This window comes from Macrobrachium nipponense, chromosome 19 (assembly GCF_015104395.2).
Source record: "Macrobrachium nipponense isolate FS-2020 chromosome 19, ASM1510439v2, whole genome shotgun sequence".
Taxonomy (NCBI): Eukaryota; Metazoa; Arthropoda; class Malacostraca; order Decapoda; family Palaemonidae; genus Macrobrachium; species Macrobrachium nipponense.
Window position 1 is genome coordinate 29,298,487 of NC_061088.1, and position 15,078 is coordinate 29,313,564.

At 38.2% G+C, this 15,078-nt stretch overlaps 1 protein-coding gene and 1 pseudogene across 1 annotated transcript in view; one reads left to right on the top strand and one right to left on the bottom strand.

Annotated features, from left to right (window-relative positions):
• LOC135215493 (decapping and exoribonuclease protein-like) overlaps positions 1–15,078 on the top strand; it is a 72,918-nt pseudogene that overhangs the window by 722 nt on the left and 57,118 nt on the right.
• Positions 2,708–15,078, bottom strand: part of LOC135215489 (decapping and exoribonuclease protein-like) — a 29,041-nt gene continuing 16,670 nt past the window's right edge. Inside the window, exons 3-6 of the mRNA XM_064250252.1 lie at positions 10,338–10,516; positions 9,518–9,645; positions 6,361–6,456; positions 2,708–2,864 (exon numbers count right to left, since the gene is read on the bottom strand). Of these exons, the coding sequence (XP_064106322.1) occupies positions 2,723–2,864; positions 6,361–6,456; positions 9,518–9,645; positions 10,338–10,388 (417 nt within the window). The 5' untranslated portion in view covers positions 10,389–10,516 and the 3' untranslated portion in view covers positions 2,708–2,722. The remainder of the gene's footprint in view (positions 2,865–6,360; positions 6,457–9,517; positions 9,646–10,337; positions 10,517–15,078) is intronic.

Below are 15,078 nucleotides of genomic sequence, written 5' to 3' on the forward strand. Positions count from 1 at the left end.
CTTGCACCTAAGCGTCTATTTGCGCCCGAACGTCCTCTGGTGCTAGAGTTCCTACACGGTTCCGAGCGCACATTTATGCCTCGGTTCAAGCAATCTTGAACCTTCAGTCTTGCACGGCCAACAGCTGGATAAACCTTCTGGGGACACTGGCCACATTAGAGCAGTTTGTCTCTTAAGGGAGCCTACATCTAAGAGTTTTTCAGTTCTACTTGAGAGACAAGTGGGACAGGAAAAGACATCCCGATTCTTTCATTTTTCCGATCACCACAGAGACCAAGAAACACTGGAAAGGAAGTCCTTATTCCCTCAGAACCCAGACCTAAGTTTCTATTCTGACACATTGGATCTGGGCTGGGGAGCCCTCTTAGGAGGCAAAGAAATCTCTGGGACATGGTCAAAGGATCAGTTACAATGGCACATAAATGTCAAGGAATTATAAGCAATACATTTATGTACGATAGCCTTTCCTCAGTAGTGTTTGGGGGGATAGTAGCAGTTCACTCGGACATTACCACTGCCCTAGCATATATAAACAAGGGGGAACCCAGTCTTGCTACCTCAGCTAGGCAGCAAGAGACCTACTAGTATGGATGAAACAGAATCAGAAATCATTAGACACCAGATTTGTGCAAGGAAGAATGAATGTATTGGTGGATCAGCTGAGCCGTCGGAACCAAGTCATTGACACAGAATGGACTTTAGATCCACTAGTCTGTTTAGACCTGTGAAAAGTGGGGGATATCGAAGTTGGACCTCTTTACTTCGTCAAAAAATTTTTGACTTCCGCTGTTCTGCTCACTGATACTGGACACTCTAGCATGGGCAACAGATGCCAACTACTCGATTGGTCCGACAAGTTCCTTTATGCATTTTTCCTGTTTGCAATGATCAGGGAAGTGTTGAACAAGTTTCACCATCACCAAAATGTATCAATGATCCTGATAGAACCATTTTTGCCATTAAGGGAATGGTTCCCAGAACTCATGAGTCTGCTGGCAGACTTTCCAAGGATTCTACCTCAGAAGAAAAAGCTCTTCAGGCCCATTTAAACTATTTTCACCAAAAGTTGTCTTCTATGGGTCTGACAGGGTACAAACTATCGGAAGACTCCTCAAAGCAAAAGGGTTTTCAAGAGCAGCTTCAAGTATGGAAGCTAGACACAGTACTAAAGTGGCTTACTAGTTCTCAGTTCGAACCCTTAGATTTAGCTTCTTTTTGGAATTTAACAAAGAAAATCCTGTTCTTAGTGGCTCTAGCAACAACCAAAGGAGTTAGCGAAATACATACAAGCTACGGACAGAAGAGTTTGATTTGCTGCAGGCGACACAATGTGCTCACTTACCTTAGGGTTTTGTGCCAAAAAAGAGAATGCCACTAAACCATGGCCCCAACCCTTTAGAATCAAGTCTGACAGGATTCTTGAATCGAAGACGAAGGGCGCTCTGTCCTGTAAGAACACTAAAGTTTCATCTTGATAAAACAGAATGAATTAGAGGTCCATCTAGCAACCTCTGGACTTCGGTCAAGGACCCCTCATGGCCACTTACAAAAAAATGCGTTATCCTTTTTCCCGAGTGATGTTATTAATGAAGCAGATGTTCAAGTGGGAGAAAAAGATTGCCGATTATTGAAAGTAAGAGCTCATGAAGTCAGATCATTAGGTACTTCATTAGCTTTCAATACAGTATATCTCTTACATCAATTTTGGATATGATTTACTGGAAATGAAGTGAAAACAAAGTATAAAGATTGCAGTATCTTGGGACCTTTCTCCTTGGCTGGCATGGTACTAGGAGTGGGAGTGTAGGAAGTGTCTTGCTTCATCACGTTTTGCCTTTTAATCTTATGTTGAGTTCTTCGGAAGCCTGGGACGTACAGTGTACCTGGGTACCCACCAGTTTTTATGGTTGGGATGGTGATAATTTTAATGTCTTGACTGTAGCCTGGGCAGAGGAGACTTAATTTTGTAGTCCTTACTGGCATTTGGAAGTATCCTTCGCTATGAGGCTCCCACTTATGTAGTAGGAGATCTGTGGCTTTACCACCCAGTCTCTACTGCTGAAGAGTAGTGCAATAACAGAAGCAGTCTCATCACACTGTTGTCTTAATAGGTAAGGAAAAACAAACACTCCGAGTGTTTGCAGAATTTTCTTTCTCAGTTCATTGTTCTTGTTAACATTGTTTGGGATTAGAATAGTCCATGGGAATCAGCTGTGTAATTACATGTTAAGTTACTTATACAAAAATTGTATTTTTATTAATAATAGAATTATGATGTTATATAGGCATAAACAAATTGGCATTTCTCTGCTCTTTGTTCCCTCTCTTTCCCGACGAAAGTAGGTGGGGCTGTCTTTACCTACTCTAAAAACAAAGAATCAAAAAAAGAATATACTCGAATTCAAAATTTTTAGCTGCCTATACCAGAAAATTTTAGCTATGTAACTACTTGATAAGTATATACAAAATCTAATTTTATTATAAAAATACCATGTTAGGAAGTTTAGATGGAAGAATGAAGCAGGATTGGAGGTTATAAAAAAAAGAAAGAAAAAAAAAAAAGTGGGTGCAGTTAGGAGTTGAAGGGACTTAACAAACACCTTTTAGTGATGTGGGATGCATTTGTGAAAAGTACACTATATATTCTGGGAATCTAAATTATGGCACCAGGAAGGCAATGGCTTGCATCTATTAAAAAAAATTAAATTCAAGCCTCTGCTCACTACAGCAAGTCTACCATACCTCCTCTCATGTAATGCTCAAATACGTGGCCCCATTTAGTCACATCATCCATAACTACATTGTTTTTCTCAGCCATATCTTCTTCTGTTGGCCAGTTTATAATGTACACAGACCCTTTGAACCTGTAAAGAATAAAGATGTACCACTTACTGGAACATTTTTGTCCTTCAGTTAAAGTATCACATAGTACTGTGACACTACAGTACTATGTCCATTCAGTATATTGAACATCAACTTCTCTTGTTTTCCTAATAACATTTGAATTCATAATCTCACACTGGGCTTGAACATACCTCTTGTCTGAGAGACGAGGTTGCTGCCAACCAGAAGTCCATAACAAAATTTTGTTTTATCTTAGTAGTATATACTTGTATACAGTTCAAGTAGTTCAGTTCCTAATTCTTTGGCCTCTTGTGTGGGTTGGTTGGCAGTACCCTCATCTCACCTGAGATTTTCATAAGTTTGATCCACAAGTTTGAAGTAGAAATTTATGAAAAAATTTATGCTAGTTCACTGATTAGGGATCTAATTGATTTAAACTCTTACCCATGGCTATAGAGCAATGTCTGCAAAATAGTTATACTAGAACTAAGATTAACAAAGGCAGAAAGTACATACTCTTTTCCAGAAACCAGTTGCCTTTCTTATAAACAATGACATAATAATTTCATTCACAGTGCTGCACACTTACCATGAATGAATTGATTAAAGTTTGAATAAAAATCTGCCAAGTGCCTACTAATTGAACAAATAACTTCTGGCCTTCAACAGGTAACAGCCTCCATCATCCTAACCAGCCATACTGTAAAAAATCTCAAGATTTTCCATTTTTTCTCATGAGTAATTGTTCACACAGCACTAGATATGTATCTTAGCATTATTATAGTTCGACAGATCTAAACTGATAGATTGTTTACTTCTTTGGGTAAGAACCCTGTTGCCATATCTACCAGTATCCAGTTTTGAATACCTTACTATATAACACAAGAATCAATAAATGGGTAGTTTAAAGTTTTTAGCATGTTTTGATGAACTTATGCGTTCACATATTGTGATTATAATTTTATTAGTAAATAAAATGAAAAATCGCATTTATAAACGTGACGGGTGTTTCGAAAGACGTTGCCACTTTTCTTCTGACCTTTGACAGCCGATTTGCAGGTAGGCCAAGCCTATTAAACCATGAAGTTTAAAGGACTTATCTCTTAAGCTACCCTTTGGATAAGCCCCACAGCCCGGACTAGCTGAGAACTTTAGCGCCAAAAAGAATGACTTCTTGCTTTAGGTTACCGAGAACAATAGTCAGTAGTGAAATTAATTCTTTCCTACACAAAGCACGCTGTCAAACGGTTTATCATGGAAGAGTCTCCAAGCGGTTGTCTGACAGGAAAAGCCCGACGAATGGCTTATTTTGTTTATAAGTACTTCGTCACAGAAAAATTGAATGGCGGTCCACTTCGTGATGTGTCGCAAGCAGTTCTATGTGCCACTGAAGCAACAAAGTTGAGCGAAGCTACCATTCATCGTTGTTGCAAAGAGGCAAGAGAGTCTGAGGAAAATGATGCCACTCCGCCGTTCATCAACAAGAAGAAACGGAAAAGGTCAAAAACTGTGACAAACATAGACGACTTTGATAAATGTACTTTGCGAAGAATTGTTCTCAATTTCTATGTCAGAGAAGAAAAACCTAATCTTGATAAAATCTTATGTGAATTCAAAGAAAATACGGAATTTAGTGGAAGCAAGGAATCTTTGCGCATAATTTTCAAAGAACTGGGTTTTAAATCGGAAGAGCGGATGGAAAATCATTTCTTATAGAACGGCCTGATGTGGTTAGTGCAAGAACAAAATTTCTAAGGACAATGAAAATGATTCGAGAGAAGGGGAGTGATTCAGTGATATACATAGACAAAACTTGGGTAAATCAAAACTATACAGTGAAATATTGCTGGATGGATAAGAATGCAAAAACGCAACGGGAGTGAAACCACCGACTGGTAAAGGGAAAAGACCCATAATTCTGCATGCTGGCTCTAAGGAAGGATTTGTACCAAATGCAGAATTGGTGTTTGAATCTAAAAGTGATGGTGATTACCACCATCAAATGAATTCTAAAATGTTTGGAGAATGGTTCAAGCATCAACTTCTTCCAAATATACCGCCATCGTCCATCCTTGTTTTGGATAACGCTTCATATCATTCCGTACGAATTGACAAACCTCCGACGATGGCAGAGAAAAAAGACGTCATGAAGGTGTGGCTAGAGAATAAGGGTGCAAATCCAAGTGATAATTTGAACAAGTGTGAATTACTGGAAATGGTTAAATCACTGTCGTACGAAATTGGAAATGATTATGTTATAGACAGAATGGCACGCGACAACGGACATCAAGCGGTTTGGTTACCTCCATATCACTGTGAATATAATCCTATCGAACTGATTTGGGCCCAAGTAAAGACTTATGTGGCAAAAAGAAATAATTTTAAAATGGCTGATCTTAAACCTCTCGTCAGAGCAGCAATTCAATCAGTGACAGCTGAAAACTGGGCAAATGCAGTTAAGCATTGCAAAAACTTGCAAACAAGCGATGCTGCAAAGGATGTATGTATTGATAAATATATTGACTCGTTCGCTATTGAACTAAGATCATCTGACAACGAAGATTCTTCGTAATGTACATTTTGTATTAATTATATTATTACAATTGCTGTGATATTATTGTAAATAAATTAATTCTCTCCCAATGATGAGTTTATATGCAACAACCTTATAAAAAGTGAAAATTGTTACATGCAGTAGATTAATGAGTTATAAAAAATCTTATTTACACTATGCTTTCATATTTGTATGTCATACATTTTTCAGAAAATGGTAACGCCAGATTTTTTAACTTTAAATGAAAAACATTTTCAAATAAAATGCTGTGTAATATATGCAAAACTTAAAAGGTATGAATTATAAAAAAACAAGAGAATATTACAGCCTTAAAAGTAATAACCAAATGGAATGGGGGACAATGAAATTGTAGTCAAAAGAGAATAGGGCAGAATACTGTGTGGATTTAAAGACAAAATATACTATGAAAAAGGAAATGAAATTTAAGTAAATCATAACTTGATGAATGAAAATTGAGTGGAAAACCTAAAATAAAGAGCAATGAAATGCAAAATATTACAAACTTGTTCAGGAAATGGATAGTATGGTAGACAGAAAATTCAAAAATAAAATAAAGAATAAATAGAAGTTACTCAAGTGACATTATAAGAAAATGTCATAAGACATAAGGAATGGTAATTACCGATTTTTATTATTTTTAATGAAAAAGATCATCAAGTGAAATATATGTGAGATTTGCAAAATTTAAAGGTATAAGTCATAACAAATATAACAATAAATAAAGTCTCAAAAGTAATAACCAAATAGAGTGGGGATCGAGTTTACGGATTAGGATTTATACAGTCAGTTTCATTAAGTACTGTCCCAAATATTGCCCCGTTGGGAGATGGCTGAGGACTTAAGAAGGGGATGATTTAAAGGTTAAGAGAGAAGTGGCAACAGGGTTTTTCTCAAAGACGTAAACAATCTATCAGTTTGTCTAACTATAGTACTATACTCACTCTGTAGCATGCATAGTCCAAGGCGATACAAAATTGTAAGGGGTCCTCATCATTTTTGTAAAGTTACCCCTGGCACTTACAAAATCTGCAGTCAGTCTGAAATAAGGAAATTGGTCACATAGAAATATTTTTTAAAATATTAAACACTTTTAAGTAACAATGAATGTTTCCATTTTCTCATTTCTATCTCTTGAAATCCAATGCTGAAAACCCTTGACAGCAGTCAACTGACTATAAACCCAAGAGGGCGCCAAAGGGATATGAGCCACCAAAAATAATGGGAAAATGTGATAGATAACTGAATTTGGAACAGAAAATAAAATCTAAATTCAGGCAATGTCAGCTTAAACATTTGAAGATCAGAAGACTCCACTGGTTCACTAGGCAAAGTTGTAAACAAAATAGAACTCCTAGCTAGGTGATAATCTTTTTGGGTAAAATGGAGTTGGAAAACTGCACTGAATTTTTTTCTGCAATCACTTTACTCTATCTGCAGTCAGTGATCATATGTATGCAATTGGGTTGCTTTTCCATAATGAAGTGACTAAAAGACATTTGTTAAAGAGTATTCCATGTGATAATAATCCCACCAACCTATCAGTGTATATCAATACTTTTAGCTTCAAAAATTAGCAAGTAAATCATGAAAAAAATTAGGAATACACAATACGTATAAAAGTAAAACATTTGGCTTTCCATAATCGATGTTCAATAAAGCTCAGTTGTCAGCAGTTTTGTTCTCTCTGTGTCGTGTAATAAGGGTACGGTATTTGATATCTTCATTGAGAGTCACCTGGCCTCCAACATCAAGAAGGGGTGGACTGTTGGGGTTTGGGGTTGACTATATTAGCTGGACAGTCAGAGAGAAGCAGCTTGGGATAATTATGGATGAGGAGAGGATGGTTAAGGAAGGCTCCTCAAACTAATTTCATGGGCTCAAGAGAGGAAGAAGTTAATAAAAATGGGTGTTTAGTAACAACAGGTTTAAATAAAATGTCATTTGCCATCTGCAAGGCATGTCATTCCCCAGAGATCCATACATGAAGCAGATACCTTAAAGGTGCTCTCTTAAGTGTTAGGATTGACATTCACAAAGTTTATGACATCCTTAAACTGTGCGAGGATGGCTCAAAGGCACTTAATATACTTATAACACTTGGGCACATCTGCCTCTCCTTTCCTTTAAAACTAAATGTTCTGCTGTATACTCCTGCTTGATATCCATCACCTCCTCGATGGTCAGGAACTATCCGACTCTCACAAGCAGTCATGAACATCCACCTCATCTGACAGGTGCTACATGTTTCAGTCTTTTACTTTACCTTCATTCCTGTTTCTTTTCTTCAGTCTTGTTATCCAGTCTTTTACTTTACCTTCATTCCTGTTTCTTTTCTTCAGTCTTGTTATCCAACACCTTAACTATCATTTCACTGTGCAGCTGTGGGGTTTTCACCCAATTCCATCTTTAGATCTTTGCACTTCAGTGCCTTTATTTTCTAGACCTCTTAATCTGGGTGTCTAGTCAACCCAACTCCCTCATATTACTGTCCTTAGTGCCAATTGACCGAAAGCGGCCTGTTGCTTGACTTGACAGGTTAAATTTCTTGATTCAAATCCAATCCCTTCTGTCAAAGCTAGCATGAAGGAATTAGACCAAGCTCTGTTTTGCATGCTACTGGCAGTAAAGCTAAAAAATGCAGTGGTTCCCTTGCTACATAATCTGTGCGGTAGTTGCATAAGGCTGTAACAACTAACACCACAATTTTTTTTTCTTCAGTTGCTCATGGCCCTGTTCAGTGTGACATGAGTAATAACTATCGTAAACATGATAAAGAAAAGATTAGAGTATAGCACAGTATGTACACACAGTCTCACCATGATCACTTGATACTGTCAAACAAAATGCTAGACATGGTGTGAGTAACACCTGTCCTGTATATGATGCACAGTCTCTCCTAGCAGGACAACAGTACTGCCTTTGATGCTTCAGAGATATTATAAAATGGCAAATGCAGAGATCATGCCAGCAAATTTTATCCCATCAAAATAAACTACACTATATTAAATGAATCTAGCAGAACGAACAGCATCGCAGCAAAAATTGCATACCAACCAGTGTTAACTGAAGGCTTGATAGTATATTTGCTGTATGTTAAGAGACTTGTAAACGGGATTCAGTTTTAGAATGTTTTCAATTTACCATATCTACTCGTAAAACAGTATGAATAATTGGGTAATGCTATGATGGTGGAGTGTGCATTTCTTGTAAGTTGTAAGTTTTCAAGATTTGAATGTTGCTCATGACCAGCATAAACGAGGAACAGGGATTGCACAGTAGCAAAATGTCTAAGAGACAGACCAAGTATACATATGCTCAATGTCAAAGGACAACCCCCCTCCCCTCCCCCTTTAACCATGCTAGGAAAATGGAGGACCAGGCAGTTTCTACGGACGACTCAGCAGGTAAATCTATGGGTTCCTCCCAAGACTCCATTCCTCGCTCACAGTGACAAAATCATTCCACGAGCAGGGCTTGACCGTGGTAGACTAGATTGTACAAATCGTTCTCTGTGTCATATCCCTTCAAACACTAGATGTATTGTGTTATGCCTTTGTCTTTTCTTACATTTTTCCTTTCCATCTAGGTGTCCAACATCTCAGACATTATCTTGCTTCAATTTTTCACTAATTATGGAAGAAAAGTCCTTTAAGTAAAACCTAGGACCGAAAATGACTCACTTGTCATTAATTTACCCTCAATTTAATTGCAAAACCTCAATAAAATCATGGGGCACATTATTTTAGGTAACTGTAGAATAAGCTAGTTTAGACAATGAAAAATAATCACAACAGAAATGATAGATGTCTTCATAAATGTCTTTTGTGCATCACTGCCTTAGAATAGGTAATTTCTGTTGTGGAGATATTTGCAAGCAATAACTCGTACCTTCTTAATATGAGAACCTTTCTACTCACGATTCCTATGCCTTGTCACAATTTCATAAGATAACTTTACAGTACAACAATATTTTAAAGGTACGATATAAAACCACACATTTGACAAAGAAAAAAATTTTCAAATAACACCTGAAAATACATTTCATAAAAAATGAACTTTAACTTTTAACTCTATGAACTTATAGAAATTAGATCTTGCCTGTCAGAAGATTCACTGACACACTCCTGATTGTTGATGATCCATCTCAAGAAGTTCTGGAAGCTTTCTTCTTGGTTTCCTGTATATCTGTTGAATTTGCCCCAGCCTTTATTCAAGTCTAAACTCACCTGTAAACAAGTAAAAGACTTGGTTTATTTAAATAGCAAAGATTATCAAATGTTTTGTTTCCTATATACGTTTGTTTAGTTTCATAAAATTTTACGTTTAAATAAACTTTCAATTGCGCACAGGCAGATGTATTTTTGGACGTTATTCAGCCTCTATGGTCAAGAATTTAAGGCTAGACCCACCTGCCCTACAGACCAAAATTTCTTTTTGCAAAAACTGCACTAACACAGAACTAAAATAACTAGCTGGAAGGAGACTAATCTACTGTATTGGAATTGGGGATTTCCAGGATACAATCACTGCTCTTCTTCGAACCTCCCTCCAGGATGGCCAGTATTTTGCCAGACCAAATGATCCAAAAACTTTTTCTTGTTCATGTTGACAAACTTGATAGGTTAATGAAAAGAAACAGTTTACCTTTAAAATTCATAATGAATTCTGAAATATCTGTAAAGTTCATTTGCCATGAAAATGCCTATACTATAAGCAGATTCTACTCCCTAGAGATGTAATGAGGCCAAGAATCCTTAACATTCATTGCTGGGTAATGATATGTGTTACAATGGTTATTTATTTAGATTGTGAACCAGCCTTAGCACTCGGCATGATCCAGTTTAGCATTCGGCATGATCCAGTGTGTTTTAAAACAAATATCTTGCCTTCATTTTTACTTTCTCAGACATATACTTGCCTTCATTTTTCCTTTCTCGGATATATACTTGGTATCTAGAAAGTGCAGCATGGATCGGTCATGGCCAAAATCCCTCTCAGAGTCCACCGAGTAACCACCAAGGACTGTTGGTTTCTGCAAAACTTCTGCATCGCCCGAAAATGTCTCAGGACGTCTTATCTGGAAAACATCATTTGGATCTGGAAAGAAATATGTCAGTCTATTACTTAATTCCTATGACACCCTAGGGGATACATGCGGCCTTAATAGTTGAAGAGTCAGGTGGATTTTATTCACACTATTGAGTACAAAAGGTTTGTGTGTAATTCTATTGTAAATCACCTAACAATGAAAGAAAGGGGCGTCTTAAGTTGAACAATCCTGGGATTTGGCCCCTGAGGGTCTCAAAAGGGGAGCCAAAAATCCAATTAAACTTTCGAGTACAACAACTGTTTCAAGATTGTTTCATTTACCCTCAAATTAAACTAATGCAACTTAAGACATGAAAATACTGGGATTACTAATTAAGACACCTACTAATTAACAACAATTAACAATTTATTTAAATTTTCAAAGTACAACAAAAATTCTTCTTGCAAATCCTAGACACCATATCCACAACTTAAGACGCAATGTTTCCTGGGGTTTGTAGATAAGATGGGGGTCTTTGGACCCTGAGGGATACAAAGACCCTCAAAACTGAACTTATTCAAAAGAGGGAGCACAACAATTTTGATTGATGCTTTGGATAAAACATTATTTCAAATGAACAAAAATGCAACTTAAGACATGAAAATACCTGGGGTTACTAATTAAGACACCTACTAATTATCGACCAATAACGAGTTATTTAAACTTTCAAGTACAACAGAAATTCTTTTTGCAAATGATAATTTAGTAATCCTAGACACCATATCCACAACTTAAGACACATTTTTTCCTGCGATTTGTAGAGATGGGGGTCTTTGGACCCTGAGGGATATGAAGACCCTTATACAAAAGAGGGAGTACAACCATTTAGATTGATGCTTTGGATGAAACATTATTTCAAATGAACAAAAATGCAATTTAAGACACCAAAATGTCTGGGGTTATTAAGACTAATTAACGACTACTTAATTAATGATCGATTTATGTAAACTTTCATGTTACACAAAATTTCTTTTTGCAGAAGATAATGCGGCATGGAATGTACAGTGTGATGTATGACATAGTTTATTGTTTTATAGTGACCAAATCGAATCCTAGGTCAAGTCACAGTGTCTTGATTTTACTGCGATCATCTCATTCGTGATCGTCATCAGTATTTTCATCTGATGGTTCCATTTCTCTTGGCAGAGGATCATGATCTTCATTCATATAATCATCCATACCACCATCTTCCTGGGCATCACCACTGTTGTCATCTGGCTCTTTTTCGATCTGAACCTCTGGATTGAGTGCAGGGGGCATCTGTTCTCCATTGAACCAAATTTTGCGAAATTTGCCGTCGACATTTTTCCACCCATTGGTGAGTATTTTGTCCAGGTCTCGGTGATGAGCACTGCCCCATAATCTTACAATGAATGCACTTCTATCCACGTGAGGTGCTAGTTCTGCTTCACATGGGGGAATGCTGCTGCCTGCAATGCTGCTTTTAAGCTTCTCAAATGGGTGCTTAGCATTTGACTTTCGTTTGTATGTTTTTCTCGACCACGTTGAACCGGTGCTTGATGAGTGGGACAAGTTTCTGTGCTCTGAACAACACACAGACAAAATCCTGCAAGATTTGGATGACTTCCTCTGTTGGGACAGCCTGGTTCAATGAAGCAAACGCTCTCTGGAACTTGTCACTTTTTTTTGCCACAATTGCATATGGCCTTTTCTTTCCTTTCCTTGCAAAGGCAGAGGTATAGTCACAGCCAGTGAATGCGTGTAGACCGGGGGAGTGCAGCACACACAGCTTGGCCTATCGCAGCAGCAATCATAGTTACGTTTACTTAACGCAGGTCGTCTTGTCCCCTTGTCCCAACCTCCATCCACATGGTGGAGGAAACTCGATGGACATGGTGTAGGAGTAAAACTAGAATGTCAGTGTCAGAAGCTCTTACGACTATGTCGCCAGGTGTGGAACTTGTCCGCCTCAATCATGTGAAGGATGACTCTGGTGTTTGCCTCCGAGTGGTTGCAGTTTAGAGATGGGACTGATTATGCGTATACTTCTCCATCTTTTACGAAGTACCGAGTGCATTCTTTCATCACACCCAAACACACTTCCTGTCCATCAAGAAGAGGCCTGTAGAAGTCGCTCGACCAATCCTTTGTGAGAATTGTGTCTCTTTTCTGTTGAGGTCCTTCGATAACTAGTTCCCCTCCCACAGCAGCTTCTCTGCGCTTGCGCTCACAGTCCTTGATGGATGGTCTTTCATACGTATCGAAGTTGATGTCGATTCTCCGTGACTTATACGCCAAGCTAGTAACCAGAATGTTTCGTGACAGCTCCCCGTACGTTGCAGGCTGATCTGGCGATATACAGTGGAATTGGAAATTGCCGTCAATGATGAATACCTACAAATGATGGGCTGCCATGGTCACTGACAGTTCCCTTCAAAACTTTGAACAATTTGCTTTCATCCGTGTGAGCCATCGTGCCATCACTGTGACCCATTGACAGGGGCACATGTGTCAGTGGAAATGAGAAGACATGCTCAAGGTCAGTGTCATTTGTTGCTGCTGTGAAGGCAATGCGGCCAAGAAGTGCACTGATACATTTGGGTTGTGCCTCTTTGGCGTTTTTGTCTGCTTTTCGATTGGTTACGCATTCACTTGCGAATGTGCGAAGAGGATGCTTGCGGATTGGTTTTTCAAAATGCTCTGCACTTTCGAGGCATTCTTTTACAAAGCTTTCATGCCTTTCTTGCTGTCTTCTGGAATGTTCAACAATGATGTACTCGTGGCATCAATTACACTCTTCCCAGTGCTGATGTTAATAAGAGGCAAGCTTGGATCAAGTGTGAAAGGATTGGTGCAAGACTCATGTGATTGATGATCTTCTGCAGATCCTCATTGTCTTTCCTGATTCAAGCATGCAAAATAAGTATAATTTTTTATATATAAAATTATTTTTCCGTGCGTTTTCTGCCCGTATCAAACTGAACCAGTACCTTTGTGTATGGTAGGCCTACAATTCACGGATTGAGTGAGAGGAAAGCCGTTTTTTTGGTATTCTTGTGTATGCATTGTCATGCACTGATCTCTGTTTGAATGATTCACATTATTGTAAACCACCAACTGGGAATTCCCAGAAACTGTCATGAGCTTATCCAGCATCCAGCTGTTACTGACTGTGAAAAACAAATGTCTTACCAGCAGACCTCGGGGATTACTGCTACAAGTGGTTCATTTCATATCAGGAGTCCCTCAATTATAAAAAGCTGAACGAATTCATAAACTACATGTACTTAAAATTGTGAACAAATTAGTAATTGCTTGTTAATCGTAGGCCCACAAACCCCAGGAAAAACCATGTCTTAAGTTGTGGATATTGTGTCTAGAGTCGATAAACTATCTTTTACAAAAAGAATTTTTGTTGTACTTGAAAGCGTAATTAAATGTTCATTAGTTGTTAATCAGTATTTGTCTTAATTAATAACCCCAGATATTTAAGTGTCTTAAATTGCATTTCTGTTCATTTGAAATAATGTTTCATCCATAGCATCAATCAAAATGGTTGCACTCCATCTTTTGTATAAGGGTCTTCATATCCCTCAGGATCCAAAGACCCCCATCTTATCTACAAACACCAGGGAAATATGCGTCTTAAGTTGTGGATATGGTGTCTAGGATTACTAAATTATCATTTGCAAAAAGAATTTCTGTTGTACTTGAGTTTCAATAAATCGTTAATTGGTCGTTAATTCCGTAGTAGGTGTCTTAATTAGTAATCCCAGGTATTTTCATGCCTTAAGTTGCATCAGTTTAATCTGCGGGGTGATCTAAATGAAACAGGCTTGAAACGGTTGTTGTACTCGAAAGTTTGTTTAATTGGATTTTTGGCTCCACTTTTGAGACCCTCAGGGACCAAAGCCCAGGATTGTTCAACTTATGACGCCACTTTCTTTCATTGTTAGGTGATTTACAATAGAATTACACACTCAAACCTTTTGTACTCAATAGTGTGAATAAAATCCACCTGGCTCTCCAACTATAAAGGACTCTTTCTTCTTGTGGCTGTGCGCTGACAGTTTCCACAAGTCATTCTAGTATTCCTCTTCAACTTGATCTCCACTGTTTGCAGCCATGTTTACCCCCACCCCTTCCCCTCCTTCAGCAGTCCACCCTGGTACTTTCTGCACCAGTCTTCCATATTTTCCTGTCAATAGTCCCATCTGCTTCCTGGTAATTTGACATATTAATGCATGATTACCTCTTTCTTATCCTCCTGTTGGTTACTTTATCCCTTTGCTTAACTGATAAGATCCCTCGCAAGATTTTTCGACATTCCACCAACTTTCTACCCATACCAGAGGTGTTGTAGTAATATGATTTGTGGCTGTACACTAGTAATGGTCTAATTTGTAACTATACTAGATTCACATCAGCCGTGCATCTGATGTCTACGACTCCTGATTGGCTGTTGATAAGCCAATCACAGGGCTGGAAACTCTGAGTCTTTCGAGAGAGTTCACATAGGCAGGACATATGTTCCACCTCTCCCGAGGGATAATTTTGAACGACGTATCCCTCAGGAGAGGTGGAACACACATCACGCCTATGTGAACAC